This window comes from Chiloscyllium plagiosum, unplaced genomic scaffold (assembly GCF_037043375.1).
Source record: "Chiloscyllium plagiosum isolate Xiang-an unplaced genomic scaffold, Cpla_swu_hap1 HiC_scaffold_5, whole genome shotgun sequence".
NCBI lineage: Eukaryota > Metazoa > Chordata > Chondrichthyes > Orectolobiformes > Hemiscylliidae > Chiloscyllium > Chiloscyllium plagiosum.
Genome location: NW_028270143.1, coordinates 47474772 through 47498595, shown reverse-complemented (window position 1 = coordinate 47498595; position 23824 = coordinate 47474772). Strand labels below are relative to the sequence as shown.

The 23824-nt window shown below is 38.5% G+C and overlaps 1 protein-coding gene across 3 annotated transcripts in view; it reads left to right on the top strand.

Annotated features, from left to right (window-relative positions):
* Positions 1 to 23824, top strand: part of casd1 (CAS1 domain sialic acid O acetyltransferase 1) — a 109776-nt gene that overhangs the window by 51324 nt on the left and 34628 nt on the right. For all 3 annotated transcript variants that reach the window (XM_087987146.1, XM_087987145.1, XM_087987147.1), the window contains 8 exons: positions 2175 to 2219; positions 3476 to 3538; positions 11994 to 12038; positions 12132 to 12255; positions 12356 to 12570; positions 20952 to 21368; positions 22943 to 23032; positions 23208 to 23327. In XM_087987146.1, the coding sequence (XP_087843272.1) occupies positions 2175 to 2219; positions 3476 to 3538; positions 11994 to 12038; positions 12132 to 12255; positions 12356 to 12570; positions 20952 to 21368; positions 22943 to 23032; positions 23208 to 23327 (1119 nt within the window). The remainder of the gene's footprint in view (positions 1 to 2174; positions 2220 to 3475; positions 3539 to 11993; positions 12039 to 12131; positions 12256 to 12355; positions 12571 to 20951; positions 21369 to 22942; positions 23033 to 23207; positions 23328 to 23824) is intronic.

Below are 23824 nucleotides of genomic sequence, written 5' to 3'. Positions count from 1 at the left end.
TGTTTGCCTTCTCTATCAGTGTAAACAGGCCCTTCAGTCTACACCGACCGGCCGAAGTGCATTTACCCCTTCACCTAACACTAATTTAGCATGGCCAATTCACCTAACCTGCACATTTTTGGGAGGAAACCCACGCAGACACGGGGAGAATGTGCAAACTCCACACAGTTAGTTGCCAGAGGTGGGAATTGAACCCGGGTCTCTGGCGCTGTGAGGCAGCAGTGCCAGCGTGCCGCCCACTCTCCCCCTTAATAGAATGGGCAGATCTCCCTGCTAAGATATTGGTTACTTTCTAGTTTAGGTTAGACCCATCCTTTTTGAACAGGTCTTTTCTGTCCCAAAAGACATTCTAATTGTCCAAAAGCCTGAATCCCTATCTCCTTTAAACCCTTGTTCCTTCCCATGTTTTTGAGTTTGGCATTGGAAGTAAACCAGAAATTACTACTATTTTTGTTTTTCATCTTCTACCTAACTTCCGCCTCGGAACACTTCAACCCCAGGGCATCAATGTGGACTTCAACATTTCCCCTTCCCCCACCTCTTCCTAGTTTCAAACTTCCAGCGCCGCACTGTCCCCTTGACTTGTCCGGACTTGTCCGACCTGCCTAGCTCCTTTTCCACCTATCCACTCCTCCCTGACCTATCACCTTCATCTCCTCCCCCACTCACCTATTGTACTCTATGCTACTTTCTCCCCACCCCCACCCTCTAGCTTATCTCTCCACGCTTCAGGCTCTCTGCCTTTATTCCTGATGAAGGGCTTTTGCCCGAAACATCGATTTTGCTGCTTCTCGGATGCTGCCTGAATTGCTGTGCTCTTCCAGCACCACTGATCCATAATCTGGTTTCCAGCATCTGCAGTCATTGTTTTTACCTCTTAAATTCACTGCTTACTGATTTAATCTTTGCTTAAAAATATCATTCCTACCAATCTGTACAATAATTTCTGGTTTCTCAGTCTCGCCTTTAACAATATGCTTGAAACATGTAGAAACGTCCTTTAATCCTAGCACCAGGGAAGCAACAAACCATCTTAGATTTATGCTCACTGCCACAGAATCTCCTGATGATGCCCCAGACAGGAGAGTCCCCCATAAAAATAACTCTATTAAAATTTGTCAAATACTGCCTAACATAAGAATTATTCAGAGCATCCAGTTCAGATGGGCCAATCCATTTTACTAAGAGAGACTATCCTCTTCAACAGTTCCAAAAACTGAATATCTATTTGATAGAGAAGTAGCCACTGGAGACTTTTGAACTACCTTCTTGCCTTTCCTGACACTCACCCATCTATCTGACTAATCCTGCTGCGTAATAACTTACCTAAATTTACTAGCCATCTCCCTCTACCTTAATTGTTACCTTAATAACATTAAGCCTATAAAGGATGTTTCAATAACACCTTATATATAAAATAAACTACCTTTCATTACCTATCGAAAATAATGTTGAAATGGAAAAAAAATTTTGAAAAAAATATATCAAACATTTAAAACTTAAATAAAATCAACCACTTAGCTGATTAACCTAATATAAACAATTGTTCTTCAATAAATTCTTCAAATAAAAACTTCTCCAGAGCTGACCATGTGTAGGACTATCTGCAATGAAAATGCTAGTCTTTATTTGAAGAAAAACTGTTCAGTTTTTCAAAAAAAATTTGCAATGTTAAAAAAAAGCTTCTAAAACATAGGTCTTTTGTTTCTGAATTAAGAACTTTTTTTAAAAAAGTCAGCCGTAAACTGTAGGCCTTTCAAAAGCTTATTTTTTTAAAAATCTGTTGAAAAATTGCTTTTTTGCTGTATATTAATAAAACAAAGTGGAAAATGTCTTATTAGTAAACTATAATGGCAAGAATACCTTTTCAGAAAACCTGTAATAAATCTTTAACTAAGTCTGCAATCCGAGGAGCAGTTGCAATATCCACGCTGCTCCTTGTTGGTGTTGTCTTATTACCATAACTAATAAAACACGTGGTTATGGAAAGTTTAAAGTTTGAATCCCACTTCCTCCAGGAAAAAGTGTAAAAATAATGCAGTTTTCAATTAGAGTGTGTTTGTTTGAGAATTTTAAATGTGTGTGAACTTTGTGTTGATTGTAAGCAAGCAGCAAAACTTAAAGCATGACATGTTTTTAAGATAATTTGATTAAACAATGTACTTAATTTACAGCATGAAAACATTTCCTTTGAAGATGGAAGCACTTCATTGAAAGTTGTAAGTTCTGCATTTTAAAATATTTTTTGGCATTATTTTTATTATAACTTGATAATTCTGTTTAACTGGGACAGCTTGATAATCATTTCTGCAAGTCATTAGTGTAAATAAAGCAAATACTGATGCAGTCTCAGTTGGCAACCTCTGAGTGGAATTTGCATTAGAGTTTGCATCATGTCAGTTAAAGTTTTTTAAAAAAAAAGCGAAGAAATAACTTTGAAAACAATTAGGAAAGGTAAAGCTGAGTTGTGGGCAGATCAAGAGTAGTTTAAAGTGTGGAAAAGAACTAGTTATCTTAGGCAATAAAGTCAGGCTAAAGCAACATTATTCAAAGTAAGAAGTCACATGACGCCAGACTATTTTTCCAATAGGTTTATTTGAAATTACAGGCTTTCAGAGCACTGCTCCTTCGTCGAGTGAATTGGAGGGAAATACACAGGCACAGAATTTGTGCCTGTGCGCTTCCCTCCACTTCATCTTTTGATTTCAAATACACCTGTGGGATTATAACCTGGTGTCGTGTGACTTATGACTTTGTCCACCCTAGTGCAACAATGTTAATAATTATATTGTTAAATTATTTTACTTAATTAGTAACAACTAAAATTGCATAGCAGCTTATGAAAATATCTTTTTTAGATAGCCAGATTTGAGCCACTGTACATGGTATGTTTCACAGGCAGTTTGGAGATCCTTTTATGCAAATGCCAATTCAGCATTAATCATTATACTTGCGATGGGAGGTATAAAATGCTAATTGGGGTGCTGAAAATAATATTGCACACAAATTGGCTGTTTAAGTTATGAGCCATAATTCTCTGGTGTATCTTTTAGAACGTTATGAAAATTAACCAGCAGAATACCTTGTTTTTATTAAAAACTGAGATTTTTTGCTGCACTTCACACAACATCAATAAAATATATATTTATTGTGGCTGTGTGTTCTGTAGGTGCAAGTTAAGTCTTTCCTAACCTCTGACAGGAAGTGGTGTAGGAGCTGCAGCTGCTATTATTCCTAAACTGGGAGCAAAAAGGGAAAAGAAAATGAGATATTTGGACACTGTCAAAATGAGAGAGAATAGAAGGCTTAGTTGTGATGGTCCCATAGCTTTCCACTTTCTTTGCTCATGACTTGGTTCAATTTTAATAAACGGCAGCTTTGTTTCTATCTTTGTTAATCTCAACTGTCCAAATAAATTAAGAAATTAAAATTTCTCAACTTCTGTTTGGTATTTTCACTTTGTTTTGAACTGCAGGATTTTTTGTGGTACCCTGAAGTAAACAACTCCATGAAAGATTGTTTTAAAGCTTGGAATGAGGTATGTATGATAAAATACCCTTTAATATGTAGGGTAGCACCAGGGACTCTGGTTCAATTCCAGCCTCGGGTGACTGTCTTTGTGGAGTTTGCACCTTCTCCCCGTGCCTTCATGGATTTCCTCTGGGTGCTCTGGTTTCCTCTCTCAGTACAAGGGCAGCACGGTGGCACAAGGGCAGCACGGTGGCACAAGGGCAGCACGGTGGCACAAGGGCAGCACGGTGGCACAAGGGCGGCACGGTGGCAGTGGTTAGCACTGCTGCCTCACAGCGCCAGAGACCCGGGTTCAATTCCCGCCTCAGGCGACTGACTGTGTGGAGTTTGCACGTTTTCCCCGTGTCTGCGTGGGTTTCCTCCCACAGTCCAAAGATGTGCAGGTCAGGTGAATTGGCCATGCTAAATTGTCCGTAGTGTTAGGTATGGGGTAAATGTAGGGATATGGGTGGGTTGCGCTTCGGCGGGTCGGTGTGGACTTGTTGGGCCGAAGGGCCTGTTTCCACACTAATCTAATCTAATCTACAAAAATGTGCAAGTTAGGTGAATTGGCTATGCTAAATTGCCCATAGTGTTCAGGAATGTCTAAGTTAGGCGAAGTAGTTAAGGGTAAACATAGAGTAATAGGTTAGAGGAATGGGTCACTCTTCGAAGAGTTGGTGTGGACTTGTTAGGCTAAATGGCCTGTTTCCACACTGTAGGGATTCTATGACTGTTGACAAGTAATGGGGGAAATTATTTTGCAAATATGGTCACAACCTTTGATATTACTGGAGAAGAAGGGTAATGATTTAGTTGGCACATTGATTCGATTTGGCCAAGGCTTTCTCCAAGGCACCACAGAGAAAAATCTTTGTTTTCAGAGAATGAATCTCTCCATATGAATGTGTTTTCATAGGTTTCCATGAAAACTGAGTTTTTGATGGAATGAGTCATAACTTCATACTATTATGGACCAGTCCAAACTCCCTTCAAATATTTAATTTGAATTTTTCCCTAATTTTCCCTAATTTTTATCTTATTTAAAGATAAATGTAAGATCCTGTGTTCCAGATATAATTCAATTAGTCACACTATTTGGCTTTAAGCCAAAAACACTAATTTCTTATATCCAGCTCAAATACAAACAAAAGAAAGAAGAAGAATTGGTATAACTTTAACTCTGTTGGAAAGCTTAACAGAATATTAGATTATTTAACTTCTAAACAGCAACTGTTCCAATATAATAACATCCCATAAACATCCCCTTCGCAAAGTCAAATTCAGTAAAATAGATTGTCTCACATACGATGTTTCTCCAGTCCAGGAGAAAACAGAAAATTCTAGTGGAGGGAAAGTTCCAACTTTTTGCTGTGGCAGAGATAGATGAAACAGCTTCCACAGCCAACTTCAAAACCCCAACTACTACTGACGCCCTAGTTCAGTGGGAGCCTGACTACACCCTTTCATGCTGCTTCTAATGTTCTAATTTTTTTTTAGAGAAAGTGCCAGGAGGATCTCAAGTTAACTTTATTGGCTTGAATGTTCCAACTTGATACCTCTGGCTCAAAGTATCTCTTTTGAAAGAAAAGCACAAAATACCTTAAGCACATAGTACCACAAGTACAATAAATACAATACCAAAATAACATTAAAGCCATAGTATCATCACAAAACTCAATGTATATTTTCAATTCGGACATAATATATTCATGATGATTGAATCTGCAGTTGTGTGTAAAGATTTCCTTGCCTTGCTGTGCTCCAGTTTTTTTTTGGAATGAAGCAGTCTAATGAGCTCTATTTCCCACAATATGCTAACTGCGACATTGTCAATGGGTTTCAGCCATGTCAATAACAAGCCTACTTTCTTTCATTAGTTAATGGACACATTGGGATTAATATAGCTGCATATACTTAAAGATTGTTTTATCGGCAGTCTTGTGAAAAGATGGCAGCTGTTTGCTAACATTTTAACTTTAGCACAGAAATAGAATCCTGTAATACTATTCTGTCAGACAATGACCATCCATGTCAGATCATTGAGTGTTACCTGGTGAACAGATTTGGAAGTCGGTTTTGGACTGAAAAATGCCTGGTCTGCTTTAATCACCCTGGAAGGGTCAAGTATGTCAAAAATTTGAGTGACCGTTTTAAAAGAAAAGCCATTTCATGCTGCTTCAATGCAATGAGTAGTTAATATAATGATGCCACTAATCCAGAAAGATATTCTGACCATGAAGCAATTGAGCAGTGTCTTGTGTGAACTTCACGACCAGTACAATGGCAATTACACAAGTCATGTGCACCAATAATTGGATGATTAAATCAGACTATGCTCTTCCAACTGTTTATGATGAGCAGAATGCAGACTGCATTTTACCAGCCAAAACCAAAACAATAAATTCTTACATACTGTAATACTCGTGTAAAAGTCAAATTTTTTAGAGTATTTTTAAAGGTTCAGTTTATAGGGTCGATTATTATAGGGATGCTAATTTTGAGGGGCTTAAATTCATCTGCAGTTCGAAATACTGTGTTATTAGCAAAAGTCAATTTGATCGCTCAGTTAATCCAGGGTAAAGAAGAAAAACACAATGAATTACGGTAAAGGTAACTACCAGATAAAAGCAAGAGAAAAAAGAATGAATTACTAGTAGTAAATTTTATTTATACATACTAGTATGAAAATTTAATTTTAAAGATTCATCAAAATCCTGCAAAATCGCACTGTTCGATGTCGTCATGGCCTGGTATAATAGCACACTTAAAGTGAAACATTTATTACATTCTGAATATGGAAGTGTCTTGAATTTTCCCACTAAATTCTCCCATTTCCCTCCCATTTACTCTCATAAGTAATGAGCCTCAGCAACATTAACAGATTTGTCAAAGAATTAAAGATCTATGTAGCTAATGTGTCTCACTTTTATTCAGATATAATGGCATATTAAAATGATGAATTTTTTAACGATATTAACTTTTGGATGTATAGTGAACAAAGTGCGATTGGCATCGAGAGACTTGGTGCCATTCTGAATGAATCAAAACGTGCTGTAGAAAACCAAGTGGGCAAAATAGAGTTTTGAATGAATAGAGACACAATATAGTAAACAAAGTGATGAGTAGAGTTACCGATATGAATGAATGCAATTTTGTTTAAGGTGGGTTAATGGATAAATGCAGCTTCCTTTGTAAGAGATTTATAATGTGATATAGTAGGGTCCACTTTAACTCACGAAAAATGGTAAATACAAGATTTTTTAGCCAAAACTAAGGGATCCACTTTTACATGAGATCAACTTTACACGAGTATATACAGTAAGATCGACTGTTGGGCAATACTTGATAAATAATTGTAAGTGAGTCAGTAGCTACAATAATAATCTATTATTTAAGATATTCACATGAGCTCATACTGTATCTCCTGTGCTTTCCAGAAGTAACATATGTGCATACGCAAGGACATGCCAATAAACAAAATAAATCTGTTCAAACCTTACAGTTTGTTAAAATTATTTACATGCAGGGGGCTGTTACTTCCCTATTACTTTGTCCAAGGTGTCGCCATGGATAATCAGAATCACCTTGCCAAGCAAATCAGCCTCCTTTCTCCCTGTATTATATGTTGTTGTGATAATTTAAAATTTGATATTCTTCTGTTTGCTATTATTACTGCAAGACAAAAAGCTTCAAAATCTCTTTTCAGCAATGTTTAAGTTTTATACTACCAAGCAATAGATTTAAGACTTGAAGAATTAATAATTGACTAGCTAATCAATGTGAAATTCATTTCATACTGCAGTTTGCTTCATTGTTGTTAAATTCTTTTTAGTAATACAAAAACATGCACTTTCAATTGATTAGCATCGCAAGTGAAACCTTTCGCATGTTAATACTGGATTATAATTTATTTCTCTTGATTAGTTCATTCTCCTATTTCTATGCTTCTACAATTTCACTTGGACCTCACAAATAGCATCATTTTCTGAAATGATTTCTCCATTCAAGCCTTCTCAGTCACTTTCTCGTGTGTTGCTCCATCTTCAGTTTTCTTCTATTCATTAACCATATGTTATTTGTCAGAATTGCAAATATTGCACCATTTTCCACTTTGAGTATGTCTGATTCCATCATTATTGACTCCAGGCTATGTTATTAGACTAGGTGAGATGTCAAGTCCAAACTGTTTGCAGGATTAATTCAATTATATATTGCACCACCCTGCACTGAAGTCTTCTTGACTTGCATTCGTTGGTTATACTCAGACTCCTGGGAAAACCACTGAATTACTCCCTCCACATTTTTGTTTGACCCTGGCCTGAACTTTACTCCTCCATCTGAATTTGTAGCAGAACTACTCTAATATCAATTCTAATTTTGGAGAAATAGCAGAGGCACGGGATTGAGGGTGATTTAGCAGTTTGGATTAGAAACTGGCTTTCTGAAAGAAGGCAGCGAGTGGTGGTTGATAGAAAATATTCAGCCTGGAGTCCAGTTACTAGTGGTGTGCCACAAGGATTTGTTTTGGGACCACTGCTGTTTGTCATTTATAAAAATGACTTGGGCGCAGACATATGTGGATGGATTAGTAAATTTGCAGATGACACTAAAGTCAGTGGAGTAGTGGACAGTTTGGAAGAATGTTACAGGTTGCAGGGGGACTTGGATAAACTGCAGAATTGGGCTGAAAGGTGGCAAATGGATATCAATGCAGCTAAATGTGAGGTGATGCACTTTGGGAAGAATAACAGGAAGGCAGAGTACTGGGTCAATGGAAAGATTCTTGGAAGTGTGGATGTGCAGAAGGATCTTGGAGTCCATGTCCACAGATCCCTGAAAGTTGCCACCTGGGTTGATAATGCTGTTAAGAAGGCATACGGTTTATTAGGTGTCATTGGTAGAGGGGTTGAGTTCTGGAGCCGTAATATCATGCTGCAACTATACAAAACGCGAGTGCAACTGCACTTGGAATATTGTGTACAGTTCTGGCCGCCATATTTCGGGAAGGATGTGGAAGCATTGGAAAAGGTGCAGAGAAGATTTACCAGGATGTTGCCTGACCTGGAGGGAAGGTCTAATGAGGAAAGGCTGAGAGACGTGGGTCTGTTCTCATTGGCAAGAAGAAGGCGAAGAGGGGATTTGAGAGAGACATACAAGATGATCAGAGGATTAGATAGGGTAGACAGTGAAAGTCTTTTTCCTGGGATGATGATGTCAGCTTGTACGAGGGGGCATAACTACAAATTGAGGGGTGATAAATTTAAGACAGATGTCAGAGGCAGGTTCTTTATTCAGAGTGGTAAGGGCGTGGAATGCTCTACCTGCCAGTGTAGTTAACTCAGCCACATTAGGGAGATTTAAACAAAGCTTGGATAAGCACATGGATGATGATGGGATAGTGTAGGGGGGATGAGCTCAGAATAGTTCTCAGGTCGGTGCAACATCGAGGGCTGAAGGGCCTGTTCTGCACTGTATTATTCTATGTTCTATATTCTATCACAGGCTTGTACCTCAATCTTATTTTCATTGCTACCTACACTTTCATTAAGGGTTTGTTTTCTTAACTGTACCTTCGACTTTTCTGCTTGACTTAATCTAGTCTTCTGTTAAAGTTCTTGTATACACGCCTAACATCTGAATGACTTGAGCCCCAGAAAATTGACTTCATGATCTTTGTTTTCCTTTTCAACTTTCTCAAATATTGGCTCACTGCATCTGGGAAGTATTCCCCAGCTCTGATGCTTTTATGATATCGTGATTCCTTACCTCTATCTTCCACCTTCTCAACTACATCACCGGGATCATCTCTCTGACCTCAAAATCCTTCTGTTCCCATTGAATGTCTGCCCCTAGCTTCTGTAAAGCTCTGTGATGTTCTTTTATGGTTAGATCATAGAATTATAATGGTTATAGCATAGAAGGAGACTATACAGCCTGACATATCCATGTTAACATTCTGCAAAAAAAAACTATTCCCACATTCACGCCCTTTTCCCAAAGCTTATAGATGTTCTGTCTTTGAGATACCTATCCAACACCCTTTTCAAAATCACAATTTAATCTGTTTGCACCCAATTCTAATATATTCTAGTTCCTAATAACTTCTCTGCATAGTAAATATTTTCTTATGTCCCTTTTTGAATATCTGCTGTTTCCTGGTTTGATATGGCACCTGACATTTCTAGCAATGAGAACAGTTCTATCTAGACTAGCAATGATTTTGAGCACCTCTATGTATAATCTAAATTGTGCCATTCATAGGTGTAAATGTTGAGAATTTTGTTGTGTCCAGACTTTGTCAAAACTTTATTTTGTATTTATATAATTCATCCAAAATTGGGAGGGATCATATATACCTGTGAAATTAAAAATATTGTTCTTGAGGAACTATTGTATCATGCGTAAACAATATGTTGAGGGAGAAATGTTCCATAGCATTTCTTATGAGTGAATGAAAACCAATTTAAAAAAAGCCATATTATGTTCAACACCTTAAAAGCCTTTTAGTCTTCCTTGACCTTCAATTTACTTCTGATCAATCAGACTGTGCAATTGCCTCCTCACCTCTCGGCAAGTACCTTTCCACCTTCTCTAACTATTGGATGGTCCAAGCATGTTCTATTTGAGGAGGATAGTGTTTGGAGGATAGAACTGGAATCAATCTTCTCTCACTTTGATTTAACACAAAACATATGCATAACCCAACGATCACAGTTTGCCTGTGCCTGTAGAATGTTCACTTGAATTTATAGTCCATGCCCATTAGCCTGCATATTACTAAACATTAATATATATTTTATTAATATATGGTTGACACTACTCCCTCAGACATTGGTATTTATTCTAACCTTCAGTGTTTATGCTGATTACAAACAAATCTATCACTTGACCAATTTTCTGATGCTTGCAAGCACTTCAATGTTTAGATTTCTTGTATGATGTATTCATAGTGAACTGTCACCATTTCTTCAGTGTGCATTGAGGAAATTGGAGTAATTGTTTTTGCCATCTCTCATCATCCATCACTTTCCACTGATTTACGTTACTTCACATTCTCTCATTGAAATGCTGCCATTCCTTGGCAGTTTCCACTTGTGCCCAAATGTTACCCAGTTCTATCCTGCCACTGTTACTCGATCCTCACCATTGTCACTGAATAATCACATTGCTTGACCATTGTCCAGTACTGAATGAGCTTAACTTCTCCAACTAAATACCTGATAGATTGAAGCTATTGTCTTTGAATGCTGCTTCAAAGCTTTGTGCCTCCCAAATTTATACCCATGTGACTCCATCTTAATAGCTCAGACTTTGAGACACCAAAGTGAAGCTGAGGAAGGTTTGTGTGAATGGTTAACTAAAGATTGGGGGGATAGTCAGCAGGCTGATGATTTACAAAAAATTATGTGCTCTTATTACTATAAACAAGAATATGCTAATTTGTTATTTGTCATATTGAATTTTGCCTGATAGTTTATTACTTATTTGTTCATCTTCCTAGAAATCATGGAGCTCAACTTATCTGTTCTTTTGCTGCCCTGTATACATTCCACATGGACTGCCTGTAGTTGATCTGTCATTAATTTAATCCTATAACCCCCTTTGTAATGTTTTCTGTCAATCTTTCAATGATGTCTACCATCTGCCATATGATAGGATCAAAACGTTGTAAGTTCCTTTCTCTGTGCGTTAATCTCCTCTCTTCAACTGTTTTCCAGTGCTTACTTACTAGCCTTTGTTTGTATAGGATATGTGGAGCATCCTCCTACATCTTGAATACATTCATCTTATCAATAGACTCTTTGTTGCTTGTACTCCATCATTTGTTCAAGTTAGCTGTGGGAAGCGCAGTTCATATTCTGAACTTTGTGCCTGGAAGTCAACAAATTTAGTACTACCAGGCTACATCGTTTTATCCGAATAAGAGTGAAAAGAGTGAATACCCCTTTTATTTACCATTTCAGTAGCTTCAAAAATAATTTTAATTTAGTTTAATATCTTCGATCATGATTCGCTTATTGTTTCTCCCTTGTTCTATTTTTCCTTACTGTTGTGGTCCTCATCATCTGTGTGTATGACTAGTAGGGACAGCTGGTCGTGGCATTTAGTAGCTAGTTGGTGTTGATTAGATTAGATTCCCTACAGCGTGGAAACAGGCCCTTTGGCCCAACCAGTCCACACTGACCCTCCGAAGAGTAACCCACCCTCCTCTGACTAATGCACCTAGCACTATGGGCAATTTAGCATGGCCAATTCACCTGACCTGCACATCTTTGGACTGTGAGAGGAAACCCACGCAGACAAAGGGAGAATGTGCAAACTCCACACAGACAGTCGGCCATGCTGGAATCGACCCTGGTGCTGTGAGGCAGCAGTGCTAGCCACTGTGCCGCCTTAATTGTACTATAATTTTCTTTTCACTTTCAGCACGGATGTCTGCTAGCTTATAACAAAAATTTAACTATCAATTTTCTTCACAGGGTGCTCATCTCAAACCCCACCTTATTGTGGTTGGTGCTGCTACAGTAAGTTAATTTTCTTCAAATTGAGGTCGGAATATTTTGCAGATTTCCTCATCATGTTTGCATTTCAAACATTGTTTGTTTGTTTGTTTATAGTGGTCAATTAAGATACATAATGGGAGTATGGAAGCTCTCACCCAGTACAAAACCAATCTTACATTAATTACACCTCTTCTGGAGAAGTTAGCAGAAACTAATGACATCTATTGGGTCCTCCAAGGTAAAGCCATCCTTATTTTGTTAAATTATCCTAAACTTTGTACATTCTGTAAATTCTGAGATTTTAATTTGACTTGTGAAGTCAATTTTATATTTTTTAGATCCAGTTTATGAAGATTTGCTAAGTGAGAACAGAAAGATGATCACGAATCAGAGGATTGGTTTATACAATGATGTGACTTTAAGCATTTTGAACAGCAGTACCAGAAATATGGCAGCCAAGGTCAAGATCCTCAGAGCTTCCAAATTAGTTGCAGAAGAAACTATTGCAGAATCTTTAGATGGCTTGCATTTACCTGAAACCACTCGAGACATAGTAGGTATCTTTAATACATTAAATATAAATGCATTCAAATGTTATTATAACTTGCAATTAGATGAAAATGCTACACGCCACTGATTTTGATTGCCCTTCTTGTCCTTCATAGGAGGAAAAAGTGAGGTCTGCAGATGCTGGAGATCAAAGTTGAAACTTTATTGCTGGAACAGCACAGCAGGTCAGGCAGCATCCAGGGAACAGGAGATTCGACGTTTCGGGCACAGGCCCTTCTTCAGGAAGAAGGGCCTGTGCCCGAAACGTCGAATCCCCTGTTCCCTGGATGCTGCCTGACCTGCTGTGCTGTTCCAGCAATAAAGTTTCAACTTCATAGGAGGAAAACATAATGAATAAATTGTGAGCAAATTCAGTTTTGAAGAGATTATTTGGATATGACTACTCAGAATCTGTTGGTCAGTTGGAGCGAGAACAGATATTTTTAAATCTAGAATCAATTATTTTTTTCTAAATAAAAAGGAAGTTGTCAAAAATCACCTCCTTGAAATAGAGGCTATGAATACTGAGGTGAATAACTCACCTCCTGATAGCCAAAGCCTGTATACTATCTACAAGGCGCAATTCAGGAGTGTAATTAAAAATTCCCCATTTCCCTAGATGTGTGCAGCTTCAGCAACACTAAAGAAGCTTGGTACCTTGCAAGAGAAAGTAACTCACTTGATTGCCACACATCTATGAGCCTTCATTCCATCCATCACTGTCACCCAGTAGCAGCAATGTGTAACATCTACTAAAAGCATTGTAGAAATGCACCGATGATCCTTACGCATCACTTTCCAAACTAGTGACAGCTACCATCTAGAAGGACAAGCACAGCAGATTCATGGGGTGACTACCATTTGCATTATCCCCTACAAGCCACTCACCATCCTGTTTTGGAAATATATCACTTTTTTTCAGTGCCATAGGGAGAAAATAGTGGAATTCCCTCCATAACTGCCTACAATGCACAGAATCTAGTAGTTCAAGAAGACCGCTTACCAACCTCCATCTTGAGGGCAAGTAGAAATGGGTAATAAATGTTGGCCCAATCGGTGGCACCCATACTGAATGAATATTTAAAAAAAGGTAATTTTGCTGATAGGTGGTGCAAGATATTCATACCTGTAAACATTGACCAAGCAGTTGTTAATCGTAGAAAGGCTGTTGATCTTTGAGAGATAAGTGGTGTTGAGTTCAAGTTTGTGACTGTTTATGCCTTAGACTGTACTTAACTCCATGCAAGGATGGAGTTGAGGATTTAGAAGATACTCTAGGTGGAAATCAGCATTTGCAAGGATATAAGGCCCATGTGATTCATGATGCCTTAGAGATGGATTTTTGAAAGGGAACAAGCCATTGCAATATCATTGAGAGACTGTCGATATCCCTGAATCTCTCCATCAGAAGCTTCCACAAGAATCTGGAGAAATAGCTGCCTCTAACGTTTTGCTGTCCTGCATGTTAAGTAGAGTTTTTTTTTTTCACACTCATCCTGAAAGATCATTGTCCACTTGATATACAGTAAAAAGCTTAACCAAAAAAGGGCATTTTCTGTTCTGGAGTTCAGCATCACTGTTGACTATTAAATAGTGTTTTAGACTATGTTGGTTTTAGTTTGCTCGTTCTGTTAACGTCTTAACTTGAAATCTTGTGTGATCCTTCCTGTCAGCCACTAGAAATTCGAATATCTTTTTACAAATTATTGGTCTCTAGGCAAACACAACATCTATTTCGGGGCACTATTATCAAAGACCTTTGGAAAGTCCAGATAAATTGCACACCTGAATTTACAATTCCCTCTCCATTACCTCAGAAGCATTCATCAGTTTTGTTGAAACATGATTTTCTCATTTAAAATCGATGCTTTATTCATTGCATTTTTCTTTTCAAGATATAATTCCATTCCCTTCTTTATTTAGAATTTCATTATTTTTGCTACCTTAAGTATTATATCACCCTTCTTAGTTTGGAAATTGTGCCAGCTATCTGCTAGTTCTCTGACACTAGTCTTTTTCTGATTTAGTATTTTTAAAAGTAGTATTGCCTCTATCTATTCCTTGGAATCTTTTAAAATATGTATATGTAACCTAACTAATGAAGAGATCTATCCTGAGAGTTTTAATTAATTTATTACATCCCGTTTTAATTTTCAAATATTTAGTTGATTACTCCTCCCACCATTCAATATCTAGTCTGTCTGTTACCTCCCTAGTAATTACCCAAACTACATATTTAATCATTCTGCTATCTCTTGCTCCTTGCCTCCAGTTTTGCTGTTCTTTCCTTTTTAATAATCCTCTTCCATAACATCATTTTAGCTATAATGCACTCTTCTGCTCTTCACTTCTTTCCGAATCCCAGTATTGAATGTTTCCCATTGTTTTATATTGTTTGGTAACATAGTTGGCCATTTTATTTTATCAAATTATGTTCTCATTCCTTAAAAACAGCTCTTCTCTAGTCTATTAATCTGTTTTTTTTTATCATACTTATGTCCTTCTATAGCATCTAGAGTTGAATTTTTATTGTGATTCCAATGCCCACAAATTCCCTCCAGCTGCTTCTTTACCTGCCTCAGATTCATTCTCCACTTACAGATCTAATACTGAATGTTTGTTTTGAGCAAAACAAAGTTCTCTATACATAGTAGCTAGTTGGTTCTCTTATCTCCCTTCACCTGCCTCAGAGTAATTGAATCTTCTGTGATTATCCTGTTTTATTTACTCAGTTCCTTAATTTGTCTGCATATTTCTTTTTACACCTTTTATTATTAAATGGTCTGGAGACTGAGCCTATTGGAGTAATTGATTCTAGTTATACTTTCTGTTTCTGTCTTGCTGATAGCTGCATCCTTTTTTTTTTACTGCTATTATCATTAATTAGAATAGCTAATCTACCTGCCATTTTTGCCTTTTAAGTATGTTGTACTCCTTGGCTTGGTATTTCTATTGTCATGTGCGAGGGTTTCCACTTAAGCCTGTTGAGGTTCTCAAGTGACCAATTAATGCCCATGAAAGGGCTTCATTCTTACTGCTGCTGGTATTTACTCAAAGCATGAGTAGACCTAGACCATGCAGGAAGTCCAGCTGCATGAGCTGGTTTCAGTTAAAGAAGGGTGGTCTGATGACTTGGCAATTTGACGGCGATTCTGTAGAACTGCTGTGGACAGCTCTGCCTAACAGCCAAGGCATACTGGGGTTTTTTTGCCATCCCTGGCCAACTTATGTGGTGGAATTATTAGTTTAAAACTTTACAGAACACATATTTGTTAATATTTGGGAATGGGAAGGATGCCGAAAGGAAAAAGCAAACAGCAGACTCCTGCAACACCTACAGCACCAGAGACTGCAGCAGCAGCAGCAGCCGCCCCCCCCCCCCCCCCCCACCCGGACCTGACAGACACTCAGGAATTACCTGCAGCGATGGAGAGACTTAACTTGAAAGTTGGGGCTGCGATTGAGGAGATCCATGGGGAGATTCGTGCCCAGGTCTAACCTATCGCATCCATGCTGCAGAAGCACGAGCAGGAGATCCAAGGCCTCGGGGAGAGGCTGCAGGAGGTGGAGGGTCGAACTAAGGCCTCGGAAGCTGTGATGGAGTCCTCATCCAGTTGAATCCAGGTGCTGGAGCGAGAGGTGCGGGCCTTGCAAGACCATATCGGCGGCCTCGAAAATCGAGGTCGGAGGATAAATCTCCGAATTGTTGGGCTCCCTGAAGGTGAGCAGCCAGTGAGCTTCTTTGAAAACTGGCTGCCGAAGTTTTTAGGCCTTCACATTGAGTCCAACAGGCTACAGATTGAAAGGGCTTATCACGTTACAGTGCACAGGGTAGGGCCGGTGCAGCGCCCCCGCTCGGTCCTAGTGCACTTCCATTCATAGAAGGACAAGGAAAAAGTCATAGAAGCTTCCAGATCCCTGGGAAAAGATTCAGAGGCACTGCTGTACAGGATTGTGCCTCATACAGGGCCATCTCTCTATTAAATTCAGATTTCAAGATTCTGTCCAAGATCCTGACGCTGAGATTGGAAAGGGTGTTGCCCCATATTATTAAAGAAGACCAGACAGGCTTTATAAGGGGCCGTAGGTCCTCTAACAATATTAGAAGGTTGCTGAATATGGTCCAAGTTTGTCAGCAACAATCAATTCAGTGGTTGGTGATTTCCTTAGATGCAGAGAAAGCATTTGACAGGGTGGAATGCCCATATATTTTTTATGTCTTAGAATAGTTTGGGTTGGGTGGACTCTTTGCTAGGTGGGTAGAGGTTTTATATCGCCACCCTCTGACCGCGGTTGTCACCAACAGGGTGAAGTCTGGGAATTTTATGATTGGTAGGGGTAGTTTGCAAGGCTGCCCCCTCTCACCGTTGTTTACGTTGGTGATAGAGCCGCTGGCAGAGGCCATTCGTCAGCACATTCATATAACCGCTCAGGAAGTGGGATCGAGGGCACACAAGATTACACTGTATGCAGATGATGTCATTCTGTTTTTATCGAACCTGATGACCTCCGTACCCCATTTGATACAATGTATCAATTCATTTGGGGCTATTTCAGGATATAAGATTAACTTTGCCAAATTGGAGGCTATGCCTTTTGGGCAACCTTAAGGATGTGCCAGAAGTTGAAGCTGGCTCTCAGTTCCCTTTTAAGTGGTCACGGACAGGGTTCCGATTCCTAGGCATTTTTATTATCCCCAAGTTTGATCTGTTATTTCAGACTAACTTTGCTCACTTGCCCGACAATATTAGGCGAGACCTCCAGAGATGGGAACCTCTTCCAATTTCATGGCTGGGCCGATTATCTCTCATTAAGATAATATGTTCTTCCTCGTTCGCTTTATCCCATGCGTATACTCCCTATGATGTTTCCCAGGTCAATGTTGTGGAAGCTTACGGGATGGTTTGGTTCCTTTGTCTGGCATCATGGACGGCCCCTCATCAAACTTACTAAATTGCAGTTGCCTCATGGAGGGGGAGGAGTTGATTTCCCAGACATCAGGAGGTATCAGTTGAGTTCCTGCTGTCTTTTGTCTGTGATTGGGTAGCTAATGATCCAAACCCAATATGGCTGGATATCGAGGCCTCCCAGGCAAAGTGCTGTCTTATTAACCTGTTGTTCCTGGATAAGATGAGGACAGTTATGGGCCATTGCTGAAACCCCATTGTCATTAGTGCAGTCAAGGCATGGAGGGTGATGCGTCAGAGTGAGGGTTGTTTATCCAAGACTTACACCTGTAGTTGACATGCCAGGGTTCCGACCAGGGATGATGGACTCAGGGTTCAAACTATGGGCAGCGAGAGGAGTTTCTAGTTTGGGAGACTTGTTTGAGGGGGAGGTTATGATGTATTTTGAGTAACTGAGCCGCAAATATGAGTTGCCCAGCAGAGATCTTTTCAATTTTTTTCAGGTTAGGGATTTCATCCAGAAGAAGACTACACTTCTCACTAAGCCCGATACGGAGAGGTTGTTGCTATGTTCCACAAGCACCCTTTCGGTTAGTGCCCTCTATCGCCTGCTGGGTGGAGGGCCTGGCAGGATATTAACCGGTTACGTGAGGTCGGGGAGCAAGAGTTGGGAGTGGAGATCTTATCTGAAACATGGGAGAACACTCGAAAGATCGTAATCTGTAATAGGACATGTGCTACGCAGTTAAACGTTCTGCACAGGGCTCATCTGGTACCAGACCGTCTAGCCAAGTTTAAAAAAAGGGCATCTTCAGTGTGCCCCAAATGTGAAATCAGTGTAGGTACTCTTATCCATTGCTTTTGAACATGCCAGAGGCTCCATGTTTATTGGAGCGCTGTGGCGGGAGAGTTAGGGAGGGTATTGAGGACTGAAGTCAAAGTAGACCCGATACCCCCCCTCTTAGGTCTACCAAATTTACCATCTTTAGACGGGCATGGGAAGAAACTATTTAATATTCTTGCATACTGTGCAAGGAAGAATATTCTGATGAATTAGGTGTCTGAGAACTTGCCGGAATGGCAAAAATTAATTATGGAGCACATTCCCTTGGACCTTTTTACAAACATGGTGCACCACACAACAGACAATTTTTATAAGACATTGCAGTCCTACTTGAGTTATTTGGATATAGATTTGTCAGTTATCTTAACTGGGGTGTTTGTTTAACCAGGATGATTAGATTTGTCAAGTCCTGGGCCCTGGAGGGGGTCTCCTGAGTTAATTCGGGAATGTATACAATGCTCCCGTTCCTTTGTTTGGAAGCTTTGTGCCGAGCATAGCTGTTCTGTGTTTTGTGGGGTTTTTTTTAGTGTTGCCTTGCACAGTGTTAGGGTTTGCTTTGTATTATAGGTTAGTAGTTAGTAGATAGTAGTTGTATTGTAATTCGTGTTTTTATTTTTATTATACTGATATCTGTTTTTTTTCAATAATTTGTAATGTTAAAAAAATTTACTAATAAATATATTTACAAAAAAAAAAGGGTGGTCTATTTTGGGGACCCCAGGTCTATCCAAAACAGTTGCCAGACCTCCACCTGAAATCCATCAAACCTTTACTGAGACCTCGACCGTGGATGTGGCTGAGTCTTTGTTGTAGTCTCAGCAGTGGATACGTGCCTGGCAATGCTAGTACTATAGAACTACTGACCAAATGATTAGCTGACCTTTCAAGCTGTCAACAAACATTTATTGTGTGATCCGTGCACCTTGTGTCAAACCTGCTCAGCTGTATCATAATCTTGCTTCATTTATTTTGTTGAAGTCTTTATTCACTGATGGTAATTATTATCAAGTAACTTCATTGCAACACTTGTACTTCCTTGTTTTGAGTTTATACTACCCTAGTTTTGAGAGGGAGAAAACTTAAAGCTTATCTACCAGCTTGAAGAATTTAGATTGTCTGGATTTCATCTGTTTTTCTCAAACCATATTTTGTAAAAGATCAAAGCAACACCCTTTGTCTTGTCTCACTCTGACTTATTCTGTTACTCCCAAATTCCCTGATGTAAGAAAATACTTGTCAAGCTGGACTTCATATGTAAGAAAGAAAACCTCCTATACAGTCAGTTCTGCTGTAACGTAGTTCTGTTCTCATGCAATCCCATGTTACAAGAAAATTGTATGATAGCATCACCATTTAAACTAATGGGATTGGAATATAACCAATACACACTTTAAAAGTTTGAACTTTAGAAACAGTGTCCCCAATTTGTCAATCGTGTTACAGCAAATTTGCAATAGAGGAACTCCCATTATAGCAGATCGACCTGTATTTATAACAAATATTCCAATATCTGAACTGCTTTAGAAGCTTTGCCTGTCTGGTGGCATCTTTGGAAAGAGAAGCAGAGTTAATATTTCAAGTCCAATCTGTTCTGAAAAAAAGTCATATTGGACTCAACGTTAACTATGTTTCTCTCTTCTCAGATGCTGAATTTCTCTATCATTCGTTTTCACTTCAGATCTCCAAGATCCATGGTACTTTGCTTTTGTTGCAAAAACCTGAGACAGTTCTGAATGATCATATAATTGGCTATAATCAATCACCTAATTTACCAATTCTGCAGATACCACTGACATTGCTGGCATAGGTAGAAATAACTTTCACCAACCTGCTGCCACTTCCCAGTTCTTCTGGGCTCAACTAGAGGTCGTGACTAACAATATCGAATTTTGTTTGATACCTATCCAAATTCAATCTGTTAGGCTTGTTGGCTTTCTTTTCAGGTTTTTGAGGCGATTCAGTTTTAATGTTGATAATTATTTGCAATCTGCTGTGCTATACTGATACTTGCTGGTTTTTTTAAAGCTGTTAATCTAGTTTGTAGTTTATATCCAAAGTGAGATAATATGTTAATAGCTTATTTTGAAAATGAGAAAGGGACTTGTGACAATTCAGTGTGTTCGTTATAGTAGCAAAGATTTTTGATTATCATTTGGTCAAGTATGCCGCAGTGCTATTCAGAGATGGAAGTTCATTTGCAAGAGTAACTTTTTATGCCAGACATGAAAGAATTATCTCAGGAATTATTAAAAGTATGACATTGTTAACAACTAATTCATTTGCTTTTTGATGTTTGGTCTGAACAAATACTGCTGATTATGGCTTAAAGTTTTTCATAATCTTAGACCTTTATAAGTAACAGAATCGTGCTATATGGTGTCAAGGAATTTTAAGTACTAAGGGAAATAAGAGCTTGTGGATAGTGCATGAAGGTGCAGTTGAGATAGAAGATCTGCCATGATCTTAAATAATGAAGTATAAAAGGTCTACTCCACTTCCTATTTCTTAAGCTTATTTTTTTTTAATGAGATGGATACCTAGTGTGGAGTATTTTGAAAATTTAAAGATATTGAACTTTGATTTTTCATTGAACATTTTAACTGAATATTTAAAATCATATTTTTTCTTTCACAGAACGCTATGATTCTCTTGAATTCCTACTGCAACAAGATTGTGAAGCCCATTGATGGTTCATGTTGTCTTCCCCGATCTCCCCTTTCTCTAATTCAGAAATTGACTGGCTGCTTTTTCATCATTTGTATTATAAGCTTCATAGTTGTCACTTACTTTTGTCATAATTGGTGGAAGAATAAGCCTAGTACTGATGTTGAGAGTGGAGAAGAGAAGAAACCTGCTACTGCTTCACTGTCCAATTCCGAAAAGCTGCTGTTGTCCCTTTCTAAATTAGGCCTGATCATGGGCTATTTCTATCTTTGTGATAGAGCTGATCTGTTCATGAAAGAGCAGAAATATTACACACATTCAACGTTCTTCATACCGCTGGTATATATTATTGTGCTGGGAGTTTTCTATTATGATAATACAAAAGAGGTATGTTTGAAACTTTTGCATCACTGTCATTTTGCAATATGCTTCGGCATTTATAACAGATTTCTGTTTGTTTTTTTATTTACATTTGTTTATTTACACAGCCTCCTAATGCTACTTTATATAATATGAACCTTGCATAGATACTTGTATGAAATATCAAAAATGTATTCTCAGACCTGTATGGTGTTTTTCACTTTGTAAAATCTGAACATCAGACTTTATTTTGGACTACGGTTACTTTGTAAAATAATTGCTTGGATCTGAAATTTGAATTGTATAGTCAATCTAATGGGTTCATTGATCTGTTGGTTCTCCTAAGTCCTAAAACCAGCTATTTTACAACAGGCATTGTTTTTGTGGGAGCTTCTGCCATCTTTAAGTTGCACATTTCTGTAGTACTGTTGTGACCTAGTGCATGGTTACATGTAGGTTTCTATTTGTAAATAAAGAATAGTCATAGAAGCTTATACCTTAGGAAAAGGCCCTTTGGCCCAACATATCTCAGTCTAAAAGAGCCGTGTAGCTTTTCCATTTTCCAGAACTTGGCCAATGACCTTGTGTGTCTTCACATCTAAATACTACTCAAATTTTGCCTTACCGGCAGTGAGTTCCAGAATCCCACATCCCTCTCATGCACACATCTCTTGTAAACCTATTGCCCTTTCAACTAAATTGATGCCCCAGTCATCCCTCCATCAAAGGGAAAAGGTTTTTCCTATCTATTTCCCCCCCCAATTTTATACTCAATAATGTCTCATCTCAATTTTCTCTGCTGTAAGAAAAACAATGCCAGTCTGTCCAATCTATCGCCATAACTGAAACTCTCCAGCCCAAGTAACAAGCTGGCAAATCTCCTCTGTACCCTCTCCAGTGCAGTATCACATCCCTCCTATTCCAGACTGCATACAGTGCTGTAGCTGTGGAGTAACTGTTTTGTGCACTTCTTGGTGTAAACGTAACGCGCCCCCCCTCCCCCCAACCTGCTTTTAAACTCTATACCTCAGCTAATAAAGACAAGAGTGCCATATGCGTTCTGTTTCGCTTTATCCACTTGTCCAGATACCCTAAGGGACCAATGATTCTCCGTGCTTCCCAGGCTCCTGCATTTTATCATGTATTCCCTCGTTTGTCCTGCCCAAGCGGTTCAGCATAGTTATCTGGATTGAACTCAGATCAACCCCTCTGACCAATAATCTAAGTTATCAGGCAAGTAATATCCTGTAATCCGAGGGTATCCTTCTCACTACTTACCACCCCATCAAGTTTTTGGATCCTCTACAACTTTACTGATTAACCATTCTGCATTCAAATATGAATCATAGATACTAACTCACTGCAGGGGGGAAAAAAAGTAAATCACACCAGGTTGCTCTTGTATACAGTTACAGCCAGCAAACCATTTGTAGGAGGAGGAGTGTTCTGATTTAATGGAAATTAAGCATTTTTTAAAGCAATTCTTTTGGCCTTTGTCTTTTATAAGCCAGAGCAATTTATTTACTTGACTAACAGCAGATAGAAATTGATAAATTGACTATACAGGCATGATTATGGACAGTTTATTTTGTTCTTATTAGACAACTATGCTGAACCGAGAGCAGACAGATGAATGGAAGGGTTGGATGCAGCTAATTATACTAATATATCATATATCAGGAGCAAGTACTGTAAGTGTCATTTCTTACACATTCAAAGATTGTGAAGGTTTTTATAGTTGAAATTTGTTAATTTTATGCTAATTGTCAGCATTTACTTTGCTGTAAAATGCTTGTGTAATACTTTGAAATTTATCTGACACTGCCATGAAAATTGTAATCTAATAAATCATCTTTCCATCTTTAGTTTTTACCTGTGTACATGCATGTTCGTGTTCTTGTGGCGGCATACCTGTTTCAAACAGGTTATGGACATTTTTCTTTCTTTTGGAAAAGCGGGGAATATGGAATCTCTCGCATTTGTCAGGTACACAAACTTTGTGTATTTTTTATATTGCTTATTGTGGAAACAGTTTGTGTTCACAATGTTTGCTGTGGATAAAAATGAGCTGTAGAGCCAAAATTAATTTTGGTTTGAATTTATAAGCATGTATAACTCTGGTCAGTTTAACACTTTGCTTGGAAAGCTTTCATATTTGAAAAAGAAGTATGCTCCACTCATTTGCATCTCGTTAGAGGTTTACTTTGGTGAAGAGAAATTAGCTTCAACAAATAACTTCAGAGCTAGAATGTTTGAAGCCCAAATTGAAGATTATAATTTGATACAAAATAAATACATGAACTTTAACAAAAGTCGAAATCTCAGTTGGCTCATCTGCGAAAAGACCTCTTCTCATTACTACAGGATATTTCTTTGTTCATTACATAAGGCCATTAGCTTCTGTAGAGGGAAATCACAGGCTCAGCACTGCATTTATAAACTTGTCTTCCCTGCTCTTCTCTTAAAAGTAGGGCTGGAAGAGA